Genomic DNA, 17,933 nt, shown 5'->3' on the forward strand with positions numbered 1-17,933 from the left:
TCTATAGAAATAAAATTTTACAAAAATTTTCTATAGAAATAAAAAAAATTTGTATAGAAATAAAATTTTGCAAAAATTTTCGACAGAAATAAAATTTTGAAAAAAAAAAATTCTATAGAAATAAAATTTTGCATCAGTTTTCTATAGAAATAAACTTTTACAAAAATTTTCCATAGAAATAAAATTTTGACAAAAATTTTCTATAGAAATAAAATTTTGCATCAGTTTTCTATAGAAATAAACTTTTGACAAAATTTTCTAAAGCAATAAAATTTTGACAAAATTTTCTATAGAAATAAAATTTTTTAAAAATTTCTATAGAAATAAAATTTTGACAAAAATTTTCTACAGAAATAAAATTTTGAAAAAAATTCAAACAAAACGAATGAAGATAGAGGAAGCACGCTCCAAAACAAACCCATCCAACTACATTCAAATCGATGATTTGAGTTTGGCAAAGGAAAAGAGATATGCTTGCAAATTTGTTTAGGCAATAGCCGACTATTGCAAAAATTTTCTACAGACATAAAATTTTACAAAAAATTTCTATAGAAATACAATTTTGCAAAATTTTTCTATAGAAATAAAATTTTGCAAAAATTTTCTATAGAAATAAAATTTTGCAAAAATTTTCTATAGAAATAAAATTTTGCAAAAATTTTCTATAGGAATAAAATTTTGAAAAATTTTCTATAGAAATAAAATTTTGCAAAAATTTTCTATAGAAATAAAATTTTACAAAAATTTTCTATAGAAATAAAATTTTGCAAAAATTTTCTATAGAAATAAAATTTTGCAAAAATTTTCTATAGAAATAAAATTTTGAAAAATTTTCTATAGAAATAAAATTTTGCAAAAATTTTCTACAGAAATACAATTTTGCAAAAATTTTCTATATAAATAAAATTTTGAAATAAATTTCTATAGAAATAAAATTTTGAATAAAATTTATATAGAAACAAAATTTTTCAATAGTTTTCTATAGAAATAAAATTTTGCAAAAATTTTCTATAGAAATAAAATTTTGTAAACATTTTCTATAGAAATAACATTTTGCAAAAATTTTCTATAGAAATAAAATTTTGCAAAAATTTTCTATAGAAATAACATTTTGAAAATATTTTCTATAGAAATAAAAATTTACAAAAATTTTCTGTAGAAATAAATTTTTTACAAAATTTTTATTTCAGCAAAGAGTGAAATATCAGTGAAATTCAGCTAACTATTCTTCCGTGTCAGCAAATAAATTTCGTTGGGTGTAATAATTTAACAAACGATTTCTTTCTTTTGAAAGCCTATTGGTTACTCGGGCTTGAGTTTCTAGTTTTTAGTTTCAATAGAAAATAAAAATTCTATATAAGATTGCTATGGTCATGTATAATAGGTAGGACTTAGAATTCTAGTTGCAAATATTTCCAACCGCATTGTATTATGATATATATATATAAATATTAGTAAATATAAATAAAAATGAAGACAGATTTCCAATGATATGATCACTTTTTCATTGTTGAATAAAACTGATAATAAAACAAAGAGAAATGAGAAAATGTACATACCTCCTCCTCCTCGGGCTTCAGTGGCTGTTGTAGGACTACGCAATGGCGGATGTTGATGTAATAATTGTGACGATTTTTGTTGTTGTGTCAATGCAGAGCTAGCAATGGGCACATTAAATGTAAATATATTACTACTCTGACTAACCGATGACGATGATGATGACGACGACGAAGTGGCTGTTGATGAACACATATTACCACTATTATTTAATTTGTAAGGTGATGGCGGTTCTTGCTTAATATAATTGGCATCCATGAGATCTTCTTGTTTAATAATAATTTGTTGTGTTTGCTGTTGTTCTTCAAGTTTTGTACTCTTTGGACTAATTGGCATAGTCTTAAAAGCGCCACCTGTAGGAAAAAAGTTTTTGGTTAAGTTTTTATACATTGCATATTTTTGTATAGGAACTAGATTTAATCGAAATTTGTAAAAAAAGGATGATTGTCATAAGTAAGAAGTATATGTTTCAAAATGTGTATTGCAAATTGATTTGGTTTGTCTATGTTTTTAAAGTTCTTATTAATATTTTCCACAATATCTTTGTTGAATATAGATCCAATAGAAGCCTTTATATACATTTCCTACCAGCATTTCGAAGTTTGATTTCATCGCCATAGGTACCATAGACTCTTAAGTGAATCTATAACAATCGTCAACTGTGATGGGTAATGTGCAAAAATGGAACTTTTTTGCCATAACTATATTTAGAAAAGTAATTTTTTCTGAAACAATAATAAACATTCTCATAAATTATTTGAAAAAAAAAAAAAAAACAAGATACCAGCTCTAAAAATATTGTTATTACCCTTAAAATTGTGAAAGGTATATTGGCGAAAATTTTTGAAAATTCAAAATGAGATACTTTTATATTTTATATTTTCCAAACATACTGTCTCCATCTTGCGGCCAGAAGCTGGTACATAGGCATCACTGGACTAATGACAATAGAAGTAGCGTTTGGGATTTATTGCGATAGGGACATTCTAAGTGATATGTGGCATTTGCATTTTTATGTACATATTTTAGCAATAGTTTTATGAATTCTTATGTTTATACGACAATTCTTAATTATCGAAAATCGGCGCATTGTTTTTCAAAATATTCCCCATTAAGATCTATACACTTTTGTATTCGTTTGAAACACTTTAGCCATTCTGATTGAGGTACACAGAAAAAAAATTGCACAAAAAAATTAAAGCGAGTTTTAAAAAATATTCAATTAAAAATTTAATTGATTCAACAATTTTTTTAATTGAAACAAAATTCAGTCACAAAAATTAATGGAATCAATTAATTTTTTAATTGACTTTCAAATAATATTTTAATTGATACTATCATTTCTGTGATTCAAGACATTTCAATTAAAAAATTAATTGGATCAATAAATTTCGTGATTGAATCAGAATTTTTTTTTGTATGTCCAAAACATGCATTCTGAACCCATCAACCGCTTCCTCAGGTGTCGAAAAACGTTGATCTCCCATTTTAGTTGCTACGAACGGGAAGAAGTCCTTCGGCGCAAAGTTAGGACTACACAGAAAAAATTTCAACATTTTTTGAATTAAAGTCTTAATTGAGTTTTAAAAAAAATATTCAATTAAAAATTTAATTGATTCAACAAATTTTTTAATTGAAACAAAAATGAATGACAAAAATTAATAGTATCAATTAAGTTTTTAATTGATTCAATTAACTTTTTATTTGACTTTCAATTAATTATTTAATTGACCTTCAGTAATTTAATTGAAACTACCATTTCTGTGATTGAAGACATTTCAATTAAAAATTAATTGGATCAATTAATTTCGTGATTGAAGACAAAAAATATTTGTTGTGTGTATACGGCGGATAACCCATCAAATCGATGTTTTAAGTATGCAGTTTTTTGCCGATGTGTGAGACCGCATTGTCGTGGAGAAAAAAGAGACCCGTCTTCGGCGGTTGGTTTTCCTGATTTCTTGGAAAATAACTGGTAAACAAATGGTTGTCAACCATTCAAAATAGACTTTTCTGCGCTTTTCTAGTGATACGATTGGGACATGTCGTTTTTTATTTTCCGAAAAAAAAAAACAGGCAATCATTTGCCAGGAAGTACTTAGTTGGATTTGGCTCATCTTGAAACACCCATAAAATAGACTGTAGTTTACTTTCGGACTCATCCCGTAAATCCACTATTCTTCACCTATCACCATGTGTTTCGAATCACCGCGATCGTATTTTTGGAGCATTTCCTTCGACCAATCGACACGAGCGAAACAAACAAAGCGAACAAATATTTTTGACGGTGAAATGTTTATGCAATATTGAATGTATGCTGGTGCCACTAATGACTACACAGAAAAAAATATCACCAAAATATTTCCAATTAAAAGGTTGATTGACGTTGAGATTTTTTAATACAGTGATACAATTAACTTTTTAATCAAGATAGAAACATTAAGTTAATTAAGACAATGATTGAATTTTTTTAAATTTTCAATTTAAAAATTAATTGATACAATTAACTTTTTAATCAAACTCGAAAGACTAACCCCCATTTTCATGAAGCTCCGTTAGTGCTACGTTAGCTAACGAACTTTTAAACCGTGATATCTACATATCTGTCATTTTGCGTACATATTCCAAATGCCAGTAAGAAACTTAACTGATGATAATTTTTCAGTTAAAGTTAACCGGAGAAAAGATTGATGTAGGTCGGATGGTATTGCAAATGGGCCATATCGGTCCACTTTTACGTATAGCCCCCATATAAACGGACCCCCAAATTTGGCTTGCAGACCCTCTAAGAGAAGCAAACTTCATCCGATCCGGCTGAAATTTGGTACATGGTGTTAGTATATGGTCTCTAACAACCATGCAAAAATTGGTCCACATCGGTTAATAATTATATATAGCCCCCATATAAACCGATCCCCCGATTTGGCTTGCGGAGCCTCTAAGAGAAGCAAATTTCATCCGATCCGGCTGAAATTTGGTACATGGTGTTAGTATATGGTCTCTAACAACCATGCAAAAATTGGTCCACATCGGTTAATAATTATATATAGCCCCCATATAAACCGATCCCCCGATTTGGCTTGCGGAGCCTCTAAGAGAAGCAAATTTCATCCGATCCGGCTGAAATTTGGTACGTGGTGTTAGTATATGGTCTCTAATAACCATGCAAAAATTGGTCCACATCGGTCCATAATTATATATAGCCCCCAAATAAACTGATCCCCAGATTTGACCTCCGGGGCCTCTTGGAAGAGCAAAATTCATCCGATTCGGTTGAAATTTGGTACGTGATGTTAGTATACGGTATCCAACAACCATGCTGGAATTGGTTCATATCAGTCCATAATTATATATAACCCCCATATAAACCGATCCCCAGGTTTGACCTCCGGTGCCTTTTGGAGAAGCAAAATTCATCCGATCTGGTTGAAATTTGGTACGTGGTGGTAGTATATGATATTTAACAGCCATGCCAAAACTGGTCCATATCAGTCCATAATCATATATAGCCCCCATATAAACCCATCCCGAGATTTGGTTTTGGAGCTTCTTGGTAGATTGTGCTAGTATATGGCCGTTAACAATCATGCCTAACTAGGTCCATATCGGTCTATAGTTATATATAGCGCTCAGATAAATCGATCCCCAATCGCACAAAAATTGGTCCATATCAAGTTCATAATTGTATATAGATCCCATATAAACGACCCCCATATTTCAATTCTGGCTCCTTACGTACCGTGCAAAAGTCCATATCGATTCGTAATTATTTGTAGACTTACCTACACATACCTTTTTTGTCTAATATATACCACGTATGGACTAATTCACAATTTAGAAAACGATTTAAGGTACCACAACCCCAAGTAATTCGATTCTGGATGACAGTCTTTCGTAGAAGTTTATACGCTATCCATGGTGGAGGGTACATAAGATTCGGCCAGGCCGAACTTACGGCCATATATACTTGTTTTTAATTAAAAATTTATTTCAAACAATCAATCTTTTAATCAAACTAAAAACACAAAGTCAGTTACGAAAGCAATTGAAAATAAAGGGTGATTTGTTAAGAGCTTGATAACTTTTTTTTAAAAAAAAACGCATAAAATTTGCAAAATCTCATCGGTTCTTTATTTGAAACGTTAGATTGGTCCATGACATTTACTTTTTGAAGATAATTTCATTTAAATGTTGACCGCGGCTGCGTCTTAGGTGGTCCATTCGGAAAGTCCAATTTTGGGCAACTTTTTCGAGCATTTCGGCCGGAATAGCCCGAATTTCTTCGGAAATGTTGTCTTCCAAAGCTGGAATAGTTGCTGGCTTATTTCTGTAGACTTTAGACTTGACGTAGCCCCACAAAAAATAGTATAAAGGCGTCAAATCGCATGATCTTGGTGGCCAACTTACCGGTCCATTTCTTGAGATGAATTGTTCTCCGAAGTTTTCCCTCAAAATGGCCATAGAATCGCGAGCTGTGTGGCATGTAGCGCCATCTTGTTGAAACCACATGTCAACCAAGTTCAGTTCTTCCATTTTTGGCAACAAAAAGTTTGTTAGCATCGAACGATAGCGATCGCCATTCACCGTAACGTTGCGTCCAACAGCATCTTTGAAAAAATACGGTCCAATGATTCCACCAGCGTACAAACCACACCAAACAGTGCATTTTTCGGGATGCATGGGCAGTTCTTGAACGGCTTCTGGTTGCTCTTCACTCCAAATGCGGCAATTTTGCTTATTTACGTAGCCATTCAACCAGAAATGAGCCTCATCGCTGAACAAAATTTGTCGATAAAAAAGCGGATTTTCTGCCAACTTTTCTAGGGCCCATTTACTGAAAATTCGACGTTGTGGCAGATCGTAAGTCTATTCATGATGAAATGTCAAAGCATACTGAGCATCTTTCTCTTTGACACCATGTCTGAAATCCCACGTGATCTGTCAAATACTAATGCATGAAAATCCTAACCTCAAAAGAATCACCATTTAGTTGCATTTAAAAAAAAAATAATATTTTATGGAGTTTTGCAATCAATATCAATTCAATTTTTAATTGTATCAATTAAACAATTAATTGTAATTTGTCCATAAAATTAATTTTGTAATTAAGTATTTTTTATGCCCAATTAAAACTGGCATTGATACTATCGTTTTCGTGATTGGAGACATTTCAATTAAAAAATTAATTGGATCAATTAATTTTGTGATTGAATCTGAAACAAGTATATACGGCCGTAAGTTCGGCCAGGCCGAAGCTTATGTACCCTCCATCATGGATTACGTAGAAACTTCTTGTAAACACTGCCATCCACAATTGAATTACTTAAGTTGCGGTAACGCTTGCCGGTGGCAAGGTATCTTAAAACCTCCTAACACCATCTTCTAAATTGTATGTAAGTCCATACGTGGTATATATTAAATCAAAAAGATCGATCCAATACGTATATAATTCAGTTTGACAAAGTAGACATAAAATGATGACAAAATTTTTTACAGAAATAAAATTTTAACAAAATTTTCTATAGAAATAAAATTTTCACAAAATTTATAGAAATAAACTTTTGACAAAATTTTCTATTAAAATAAAATCTTGGTTGATTCTTTTTGGCTCGAGTGGCAACCATGATTATGAACCGAATAAAATTTGAACAAAATTTTCTATAGAAATAAAATTTTGACAATGATGAAAATTTTATTATGAACCGAATAAAATTTTAACAAAATTCTCTATAGAAATAAAATTTTGGTAGACTATTTTTGGCTCTAGTGGCAACCATGATTATGAACCTATATGGACCAATTTTTGTGTGATTGGACCAATTTTGGTATGGTTGTTAGCGGATCGGTTTATATAGGGGCTATATATGATTATGAACCGATGTGGACCAATTTTTGCATGGTTGTTAGAGACCATATACCAATATCATGTACCGAATTTCAGGCGGATCGGATGAAATTTGCTTCTCTTTTAGGCTCCGCAAGCCAAATCTGGGGATCGGTTTATATGGGGGCTATATATAATTATTGACCGATTTGGACCAATTTTTGCATGGTTGTTAGAGACCATATACCAACACCATATACCAAATTTCAGCCGGATCGGATGAAATATGCTTCTGTTAGAGGCTCCACAAGCCAAATCTGAGGGTCCCTTTATATGGGGGCTATACGTAAAAGTGGACCGATATCGCCCATTTTCAATACCATCCGACCTACATCGATAACAACTACTTGTGCCAAGTTTCAAGTCGATAGCTTGTTTCGTTCGGAAGTTAGCGTGATTTCAACAGACGGACGGACGGACATGCTTAGATCGACTCAGAATTTCACCACGACCCAGAATATATATACTTTATGGGGTCTTAGAGCAATATTTCGATGTGTTACAAACGGAATGACAAAGTTAATATACCCCCATCCTATGATGGAGGGTATAAAAAAAAAATGTGTGTGTAAGGTTGACTCAATCTCACGATAGATCACATGTCGATCTTGTAATATGAGTTGGGACGATTGCTACGTACACAGAAAAAATTTCAATTCTCCACAAAATTTAAATTTTCCAATTAAAGTCTTAATTGAGTCTTAAAAAATATTCAATTAAAAATTTAATTGATTCAACAAATTCTTTAATTGAAACAAAAATCCATCACAAAAATGATTACTATAAATTAATTTTTTAATTGACTTTCAATTAATTTTTTAATTAATACTATCTATTCTGTGATTGAAGACATTTCAATTAAAAAATTAATTGGATAAATTAATTTCGTGATTAAATCAGAAAATTTTTTTGTGTGTAGCTAAATACAACTGTTTGGGATGTATGGGAGATTCTAAAAAGTACCGTCAAATTCAACAAATGTTGGTAGAGATTATAAATTTTTGTAAAAAAAAAAATATAACTTATTCAGACATCCTTTCTCCTCGTTTTCTATTTTATTTATTTATTTAATTTTTTGGAAAAAATAAAATTCTCACCTGTTGGTTGGAAAGGTGTTACACCAATTGGATTTTTGGGACTTGGATATGAAATCATAGACATTTGTTTAAATTTCATCATATTACTCTCCAAATTAGGTGGTAATGCTTTAAGTGGTGTTGGTTTGCAAGTGGCCGGTGGTGTTGTGCCAACCTGTTGATCATCCTAAAAACAAAATTGAAAGCAACAACCGATATTGGAATTAGAATATAGCATATTTTAAAAAAATAAATGATAAAAGAAATAAACTGAATTTCCAAAAATTGATGTTTACCGAATAAAAAATTTTGTTTGAAAAACGTAAAAAAATATCGCCCTAATTCGAAAAATCTATGGCTTCTTAAATCTTACCATTTCGTGGTTAATTCCAGCAAGATTCTTTCGAAAATCATGTGCTGTATCTTCAACATCTGAATCGGTAACACGTTCACGACATTTGAGATCTACAGATGTGTTTGAGTTTTGTGCTTCCATATGTTGTTGATGATATAGGCCAATACTATTGTTGACATTACCAACAGACTGTTGTTGCTGTTGTTGTTCATCCGGATCCTCATCGATAACCATCTGAAATATATATATTTTTTTTCGTATTATTTTAGTCCTTGTACATTTATTAGGAATCTTACCTGTTCATCTTCCGATGTTATGTCATGCTTCATGGGTTCTTCTTTAATACATTTTTGTGGATTTAAATTATGGTTATTGATTGTGGTGGGATCTGAGGATTCTGTACACGACGTATTATATGTTGCTATGGTCAATGGAATGATATCAGTTTGCATATCATGCATACCACTACCATTTTGACAATTTGTCGATCCACCCGTTGTTGAATTGCCATTGTTAGCTGTGAAGGATGACCCATATCCTGGTGTGGTGGGACTATGTTCTTGATCGATCGAATCCGAACCATCAATGGAATCCAAACGAAATTTGGCATCATTTGAACCACCAGACACTGTTAGAGATGTGGGATTATTTGGTCCACCAGCACCACCTTTACTGGAACTAGAAGATTTTCGTCTATCTTTCGAACACCATTTCCATTCGGGGTGTAATTTAAAGTGGGCATCTTTATACGATGAAGCCAATTCATTGTATGGGGCTTTCTCTTCAGGTTTCAAGGCATACCACCATTCACCAAGAATTTTACTTACAGTACGATTATCTTGATTGGGATGCTTTTTGTGGACCAGTCTTCTATGCTTTTTCGAAAAGATCATAAAAGCATTCATGGGCCGTCGAATTTTATCCTAGAAAAAAATATGGGAAAAACGTTTAACATTTGTTTTTTTTTTTGTTTTTATATAGAACAAATACTCGCGGATAACATACCTTTGTTTTGGGACTCATAGGTTCCTTGCCACCACTAGTAGCATTTGGATCGGCTGTTGAACCACTATTTGCATTATTAGCATTTTGTTGTTGTTGCTGTTGCAAAGCACTTAGCGATTGTGAACGCCGTTTTGAAGTACTTCCATGTAAAGATGCCTCGCTGGCTTCACCAGGTCCTCCAGTTTCGCCTCCTTTACGTCCGGATACATTTACTTGGTCACCAGCTGCGGAAGTACTATAGATATTGGCACGATAGTTACCACCTCGCACATGATGGTGTTCGTTACGCTGCTGTTGTTGCTGCATTTTATTGTTTTTAGTGCTCAAATTACTGGCCATGGGGGTTTCATTTTTTGGCGATGGCTCAAAAACATCGTCGTCCAATTGATCATCAATATCATCTGCCGAATTTGTCAAATCCGAAGCCGATGAAGCTAAAGCCGATGCTTTGGCAGCATCACTAAGAGAACAATTCAAAGGATTTCCTCCAGGCGATGATAGTGATGGCTTTATTAGCATTTGACTCTGACTATTCACTGGCTGTGGAGGTGGTGGGGGCGGTGGTGTGGACGCTGCTGCCTCGGTAGTGTTCGAGATGGTTGGTGATGGAGTTGGTGGCACAATACCGGCTAAGGAATAATTTGTTGCTGTTTGTTGGCTTTTCACGGGGGACTGATGGATGTGAGGCAGCAGCGTATGCCAGTGAAAAATCGACCCCGTATTAATGCCGTTTTTTGGAATAGTCTTTTCATTTATTAACTGTTGTTGTTGTTGTTGAGGCTGTTGTTTGATGTGTTGTATTGGGACCAATGTAGCACCGCCTCCACCACCACCTACAGGATTATGCTGCTGATTATGTCTCAGTTGATGCATGGCAGGAACATGTTGAATACCCTGTTGCAGTGAAGACATTGCACTCATGCTTTGACCACCATGAGCTTGAACCACCTGTGATGGTGATGATGATGGCACTGTCTGTTGGTGTGGCATCAGAGGCATTAATTGCGTCGCATCTACAATAACCGGATGAAAGGATTGTGCAGCGGCGGCCTGTGATACCAAGGCGGCATTTGTCATATTTGCAGCCGTTGTTGCCGCAGTGGCTGCAGCAGGTGAAATCCTTATAACACTAGTCGCATGGGCCATCGATGTGATTGTAGAAGCCGTTGTGGCCGCTGAAGAAATCACAATGGGCGGCGGTGGTGGACCAGGAGAAACAGATGCTTGCATATGATGTTGTTGTGATGACGGCGGCATATGAGGCGACATGACAACCTGTGGTGTTGTAGGGGCCACTGACACAGATGTTTGTTGTTGATGCATAACCATAGACACTGGCGACTGTTGTGGGGGTGGCGGAGGTGGCACTTGCGTTGCAACTGGTGCTCCAACATTAGAACCGCCTTGAGCTCTTACCGATTCGGGACATACGACTTGAGTTCCATATGCCCCCATAACGTTATACATTACTGGTGACGGTGTAGCTTTCCACTTGGTAGCGTGGGCGTCTTGTGATGGGGTAGCCGGACCTCCACCAATGGGTGTAAAGAAATTTTGACGATTTGTAGCAACCACCGGTGGCACAGGAGAATTATTGGCATTCATTGGTGAGGTGCCATGATTGACGGGCGATGAATACGAAGGAGTACCGGAGCGTGAACTGCCCAATGATACTAAAATGCAAAACAAAAATATTGAGGAATTTAATATGAAGCAAATATGGTTTACAATCTCGCATACACAAACATTGCAGATAGAGCTTAGCGCCCAAATCGAAGTCTTGAAAAGCATGCATATTAGCCCGTGTTCTATGCGTAACTTTGTACAATTGTATTTTTAACTATATCCAATTTGTGGTTTAACGCATATGATTATTAGGGAATAATTATTTCTTTTTTTCATGGATAATTCACGATTTCGCTTTATTTTTACTTCATATTTATTTAATTTTATTATTACTGCTTTTTATTATTGTTCATTCTTGCTAACAAAAGTTGTTGTATTTTGAAAACGAAAAAACAACGGTTTAATCATTGACTTGTGGTAGAGGGGGAAGAGAACAATGGAACGATGGACATAAGAGGATAGTGATGACGCTTTACAAAAAGAAATATGATGGTTGCCATATTTTTTTTGGATTCTACCAATAAATCCTTCATTTCAAAAGTAGCTTAAAACGTTTGGGCCATCAGTTCTGTATAAATTTTATAATGACATTACTGAAGTAAAACTTTATAAAACTAAAAAATAATAAAAAATCGGAACCAGTGACTAAACTTAAAATTATAGTTTCACATTGACATAATTATCCTGGATATTTGACGCTTCCAATGTATTATTTATATGTATTAAGTATATAACAAATATAATGACAATATGAGAATTCAAATGTAAAAATTCAAGACATTGAAAAGAAGACTGTTTTATTCTGGGCTTATTGTAAGTTTTGTCAAAATTTTATTTCTATAGAAAATTTTGTCAAAATTTTTTTGTATAGAAAATTTTGTCAACAATTTATTTCTATAGAAAATTTTGTCAAAATTTTCTTTCTGTATAGAAAATTTTGTCAAAATTTTATTTCTATAGAAAATTTTGTCGAAATTTAATTTCTATAGAAAATTTTGTCAAAATTTAATTTCTATAGACAATTTTGTCAAAATTTTATTTCTATAGAAAATTTTATCAAAACTTTATTTCTATAAAAAATGTTGTCAAAATTTTATTTCTATATAAAATTTTGTCAAATGTTTATTTCTATAGATAAAAATTTGTATCAAAATTTTATTTCAATAGAAAATTTTGTCAAAATTTTATTTCTGTAGAAAATTTTGTAAATTTTTTTTCTATCGAAAATTTTGTCAAAATTTTATTTCCATAGAAATTTTGTCAAAATTTTATTTCTGTAGAAAATTTTGTCAAATATTCATTTTTATCAAAATTTTATTTTTATATTTTATCAAAATTTTATTTCTATAAAAATTTTTATCAAAATTTTATTTCTATAAAAATTTTGTCAAAATTTTATCAAAATTTTATTTCTATAGAAAATTTTATCAAAATTTTATTTCGTAAGAAAATTTTGTCAAAACTTTATTTATATAGAACATTTTTGCGAAAATTTATTCCCATAGAAAATTTTTGCAAAATTCTATTTCTATAGAAAATTTTTGCAAAAATTTTATTTCTATAAAAAAATTTTGCAAAATTCAATTTCTATACAAAATTTTATTTCTATAGAAATTTTTTTCAAAATTTTATTTCTTAGAAAGGTTGGGTTAGGTGGCAGTCCGATTTATTTTTTTTTTTCTATCGAAAATTTTGTCAAAATTTTATTTCCATAGAAATTTTGTCAAAATTTTATTTCTGTAGAAAATTTTGTCAAATATTCATTTTTATCAAAATTTTATTTCTATATTTTATCAAAATTTTATTTCTATAAAAATTTTTGTCAAAATTTTATCAAAATTTTATTTCTATAGAAAATTTTATCAAAATTTTATTTCTATAGAAAATTTTGTCAAAATTTTATTTCTATAAAAAAAAAATTTGCAAAATTTTATTTCGATAGAAAATTTTGTCAAAACTTTTTTTATATAGAACATTTTTCGAAAATTTATTCCCATAGAAAATTTTTGCAAAATTTTATTTCTATAGAAAATTTTTGCAAAAATTTTATTTCTATAAAAAATTTTTGCAAAATTTAATTTCTATAGAAAATTTTGTCAAAATTTTATTTCTATAGAAAATTTTTTCAAAATTTCATTTCTTAGAAAGGTTGGGTTAGGTGGCAGCCCGATGTATAAGGCTCACTTAGACTCTTCAGTCCATTATGAGACCACAGTGGTGAACTACTCTCTTATCACACTGAGTGCTACCCGATTCCATGTTAAGCTCAATGACAAGGGACTTCCTTTTTATAGCCGAGTCCGAACGGCGTTCCACATTGCAGTGAAACCACTTAGAGAAGCTTTGAAACACTCAGAAATGTCACCAGAATTACTGAGGTGGGATAGTTCACCGCTGAAAAATTGTTTGGTGTTCGGTCGAAGCAGGAATCGAACCCACGATCATGTGTATGCAAGTTGGGCATGCTAACCATTGCACCACGGTGGCTCCCTTTGTATAGAAAATTTTGTCAAAATTTTATTTCTATAGACAATTGTGTCAAAATTTTATTTCTATAGGAAATTTTGTCAAAATTTTATTTCTATAGGAAATTTTGTCAACATTTTATTTCTATAGACAATTTTTAGTTCTGTAGAATATTTTGTCAACATTTTATTTCTATAGAAAATTTTGTAAAAATTTTATTCCTATAGAAAATTTTGTAAAAATTTTATTTCTATAGAAAATTTTTGCAAAATTTTGTTTCTATAGAAAATGTTGTCAAATTTTTTTTTCTATAGAATATTTTGTCAAAATTTTATTTCTATAGAAAATTTAGTCAAAATTTTATTTCTATATAAAATTGTGTCAACATTTTATTGCTATTCAAATTTTGTGAAATGCGTCTTAGCTCGAAAGGTATATTTTCAAAATCTACCAATACATTTCGTCTATTTTAATTGATTTATTATTTTATTTCTTATTACGCTGTATTGTTTATAAAGGGTGATTCTTTTGAGGTTAGGATTTTCATGCATTAGTATTTGACAGATCACGTGGGATTTCAGACATGGTGTCAAAGAGAAAGATGCTCAGTATGCTTTGACATTTCATCATGAATAGCCGAACGATCTGCCACAACGTCGAATTTTCAGTGAATGGGCCCTAGAAAAGTTGGCAGAAAATCCGCTTTTTTATCGACAAATTTTGTTCAGCGATGAGGCTCATTTCTGGTTGAATGGCTACGTAAATAAGCAAAATTGCCGCATTTGGAGTGAAGAGCAACCAGAAGCCGTTCAAGAACTGCCCATGCATCCCGAAAAATGCACTGTTTGGTGTGGTTTGTACGCTGGTGGAATCATTGGACCGTATTTTTTCAAAGATGCTGTTGGACGCAACGTTACGGTGAATGGCGATCGCTATCGTTCGATGCTAACAAACTTTTTGTTGCCAAAAATGGAAGAACTGAACTTGGTTGACATGTGGTTTCAACAAGATGGCGCTACATGCCACACAGCTCGCGATTCTATGGCCATTTTGAGGGAAAACTTCGGAGAACAATTCATCTCAAGAAATGGACCGGTAAGTTGGCCACCAAGATCATGCGATTTGACGCCTTTATACTATTTTTTGTGGGGCTACGTCAAGTCTAAAGTCTACAGAAATAAGCCAGCAACTATTCCAGCTTTGGAAGACAACATTTCCGAAGAAATTCGGGCTATTCCGGCCGAAATGCTCGAAAAAGTTGCCCAAAATTGGACTTTCCGAATGGACCACCTATGACGCAGCCGCGGTCAACATTTAAATGAAATTATCTTCAAAAAGTAAATGTCATGGACCAATCTAACGTTTCAAATAAAGAACCGATGAGATTTTGCAAATTTTATGCGTTTTTTTAAAAAAAAAAGTTATCAAGCTCTTAACAAATCACCCTTTATATGTTTTTAGTTGTTGTTCTCCATTTTCGTCCGCTAGGTAACACTAAGGTATGAGAAGAAAAAAAGGTTCAAACTTGAAGTATTGAACTTATAAGTTAGATTTTATTTTAAGTCTCCGATCGCATTCGTAACTGTAAAGGGAGACGCTATCACTTAAAAAGGAACCTTATAAAAAAGGTGTAACAACAACATGGTAAAAAAAAAGGTGGCACAAAATTGTAATAAGTATGAAATTAAGTAGAACAAAAGTATCAACGTTTAAAAAAATTTACAAATTTCTCGTAACATCGAGAGGGCGTTTAGACGATATTCTTATATGAAAAGTTTTATCCAAACTATGATTTAAAACGACAAAGATGAGTGTGTGCCGACAGACTCTACACAGATATCAGTTAAAATACACGATTCTTTCTCAAAAACTAGCATAAAAAGACGACAATTCGCATAGAACAAAATCCAAAATTGTAAAAAGATAAAGTTGATTTATCTTTATTTGGAAAACTCTAAAATTTGTTAAGTAGATCGTTTGACAACAATCTGAAGTGTGGGAGCTTCGAAAAAAAAAACACAAAAAGTTTATGTTTTCACATATTTAAAATCGGGGCTCCCCAAAAAAATATTTCTAGTAATTCAATTAAGGCTATCTTTAGACGGATGTTCAAATTTCATTTTTATTTTTTACCATTTGCAAAGACACACTTTTTATCTTTGAATTAGAAATTTAGCACAATAAAATGTAATTTATGTAGGCCCAATATCAAATTCATATAACCTTTGGATCATATAGCCTTCTTGTTATGTATTACTCATTTGCGCTTTAGGTCCAGAGCTGTGAGCTTATTTGAGGACTTACTAAGTAAAAGTCGGAGCTTTTTTATTTCTGTAATCTTGCCTTTAAAATCTTGCATTTTAAATTAATCTTGACCAAAAGTCAAAGGAATACTTTATACATTCAATCTGCAAGCATTCATATATTTGAATGCTTGGAGAACATAATTAAATGCATGTCAACTTACCTAACATATTTGCCACATCTGTTTCCTCTTGATCGAAACGACCTGTAATACGATAATTTGGAGAAGTCTCCGAATCACGAGATGTATCTTCATCGATTTGAGTTTTACTACTTGAACGACTGCTAATATCACTGAAACGAGAAGACATTGTCATATTAGGCAATAAATTCAGAAAACAAAAATTCAGAATTTTTTATACTTCAAAACATAATAAACACATACCTTGGAAATCGACTTGGCCCTGTTGAGCGCAATGAATTGCCCTTTTGATTGAGATGGCGTGAACAAAAACCACGTCGCTGAGATTCCTTCGAACACAGTGAGCATAATCGACGCCATTGTTTGCCATTGAATTTTTTGCGTACGCCTGATTCGGATTCGACTATATCGCCTTTTTTAAAGCGATGTGGCGTATTTGCTTGAGATCGTGGTGTAGCTGGGTGAGATCGTGGTGTAAGCCTCTGATCGAGTAATGATGATGTACTGCCGCGACTTTGCATGCTACTGCGTTTGCTGCAACCGGATAATTTTTCTGGATCAGCATCGGCCAAAGACGCATAGCCGCCAATATCTACTCCTTTCAGTTCTTCATCGGAATCATAGGAGTCATCATAAGCAGTGGTACTGGTAGTGGGACCCCCACTCCCAGAAGAACCACCCACTGTGGCAGATGGACGCGTATGATGCTGCTGTTGTTGTTGTGGTTGATGTTGACGTTGTCTACGCTGTTGCATAGACAAATCGTCCGAGTTGCTTTGACTTTGCATTTTGGAATCAATAACAACATGATGATCACTTTGAAGCTGTTGATGATGAATATTATGGTGATGGTGATGACTATGACTATGATGCTGATGCTGATGATGATGGTGTTGAGTTGTTTGTGTTCCATCCACATTGAGATGTTGTTCACCGGTCTGAGTACTTTCAACACAGCCATTTTCATTATTATGGAGCACATAGGAAGAATTTTGATTGGCCAAAGTATTCCCATTTCCACCATTAATTATATTACCACCATTTCCCGTTTGAAATGGTGAAGTGGCTATGGTCCTGTAATAATCATCCTGTTTTTGTTGTCCACCTGTTGTTGTATGGCTGGATCGATGGAGAACACCACCTCCACCTGGTGTCAACATTTTATTATTGCCATATGTCAATTGATGCGATGAAGCCTGCGTTGATTGTGACTGTTGTTCTTGAAGCTGCTGGTGTTGATACATAACATGTTGTGTGTTATGCATTTGTCCAGCAACATTTGTTGGTGTTTTATTTCCCAACATGGAACGACCCGAATGATATGAAAGCTGATTCGTTGAGACTACATTATTGGTACCTAACGAACGCCTCGATTGTGGTGAACTGTGAATCCTTTTGCTTCCTGCATTTGTGGGTACTGGCATGGGTGATACTTCATTAAGTTCATCCCACCAAGGTGGAAGCAATAATCGCAAATCTGCCCGTTTCACAGTATTCAGCTAAAAATGAAGAAAAATA

At 32.9% G+C, this 17,933-nt stretch overlaps 1 protein-coding gene across 1 annotated transcript in view; it reads right to left on the reverse strand.

Moving 5' to 3' along the window:
* cic (Putative transcription factor capicua) overlaps positions 1-17,933 on the reverse strand; it is a 134,368-nt gene that overhangs the window by 18,903 nt on the left and 97,532 nt on the right. Inside the window, exons 7-13 of the mRNA XM_075290350.1 lie at positions 16,659-17,914; positions 16,437-16,567; positions 9,878-11,550; positions 9,169-9,795; positions 8,891-9,106; positions 8,539-8,704; positions 1,560-1,910 (exon numbers count right to left, since the gene is read on the reverse strand). Of these exons, the coding sequence (XP_075146465.1) occupies positions 1,560-1,910; positions 8,539-8,704; positions 8,891-9,106; positions 9,169-9,795; positions 9,878-11,550; positions 16,437-16,567; positions 16,659-17,914 (4,420 nt within the window). The remainder of the gene's footprint in view (positions 1-1,559; positions 1,911-8,538; positions 8,705-8,890; positions 9,107-9,168; positions 9,796-9,877; positions 11,551-16,436; positions 16,568-16,658; positions 17,915-17,933) is intronic.

Source organism: Haematobia irritans, chromosome 1 (assembly GCF_050003625.1).
Source record: "Haematobia irritans isolate KBUSLIRL chromosome 1, ASM5000362v1, whole genome shotgun sequence".
In the NCBI taxonomy this organism is placed as follows: domain Eukaryota; kingdom Metazoa; phylum Arthropoda; class Insecta; order Diptera; family Muscidae; genus Haematobia; species Haematobia irritans.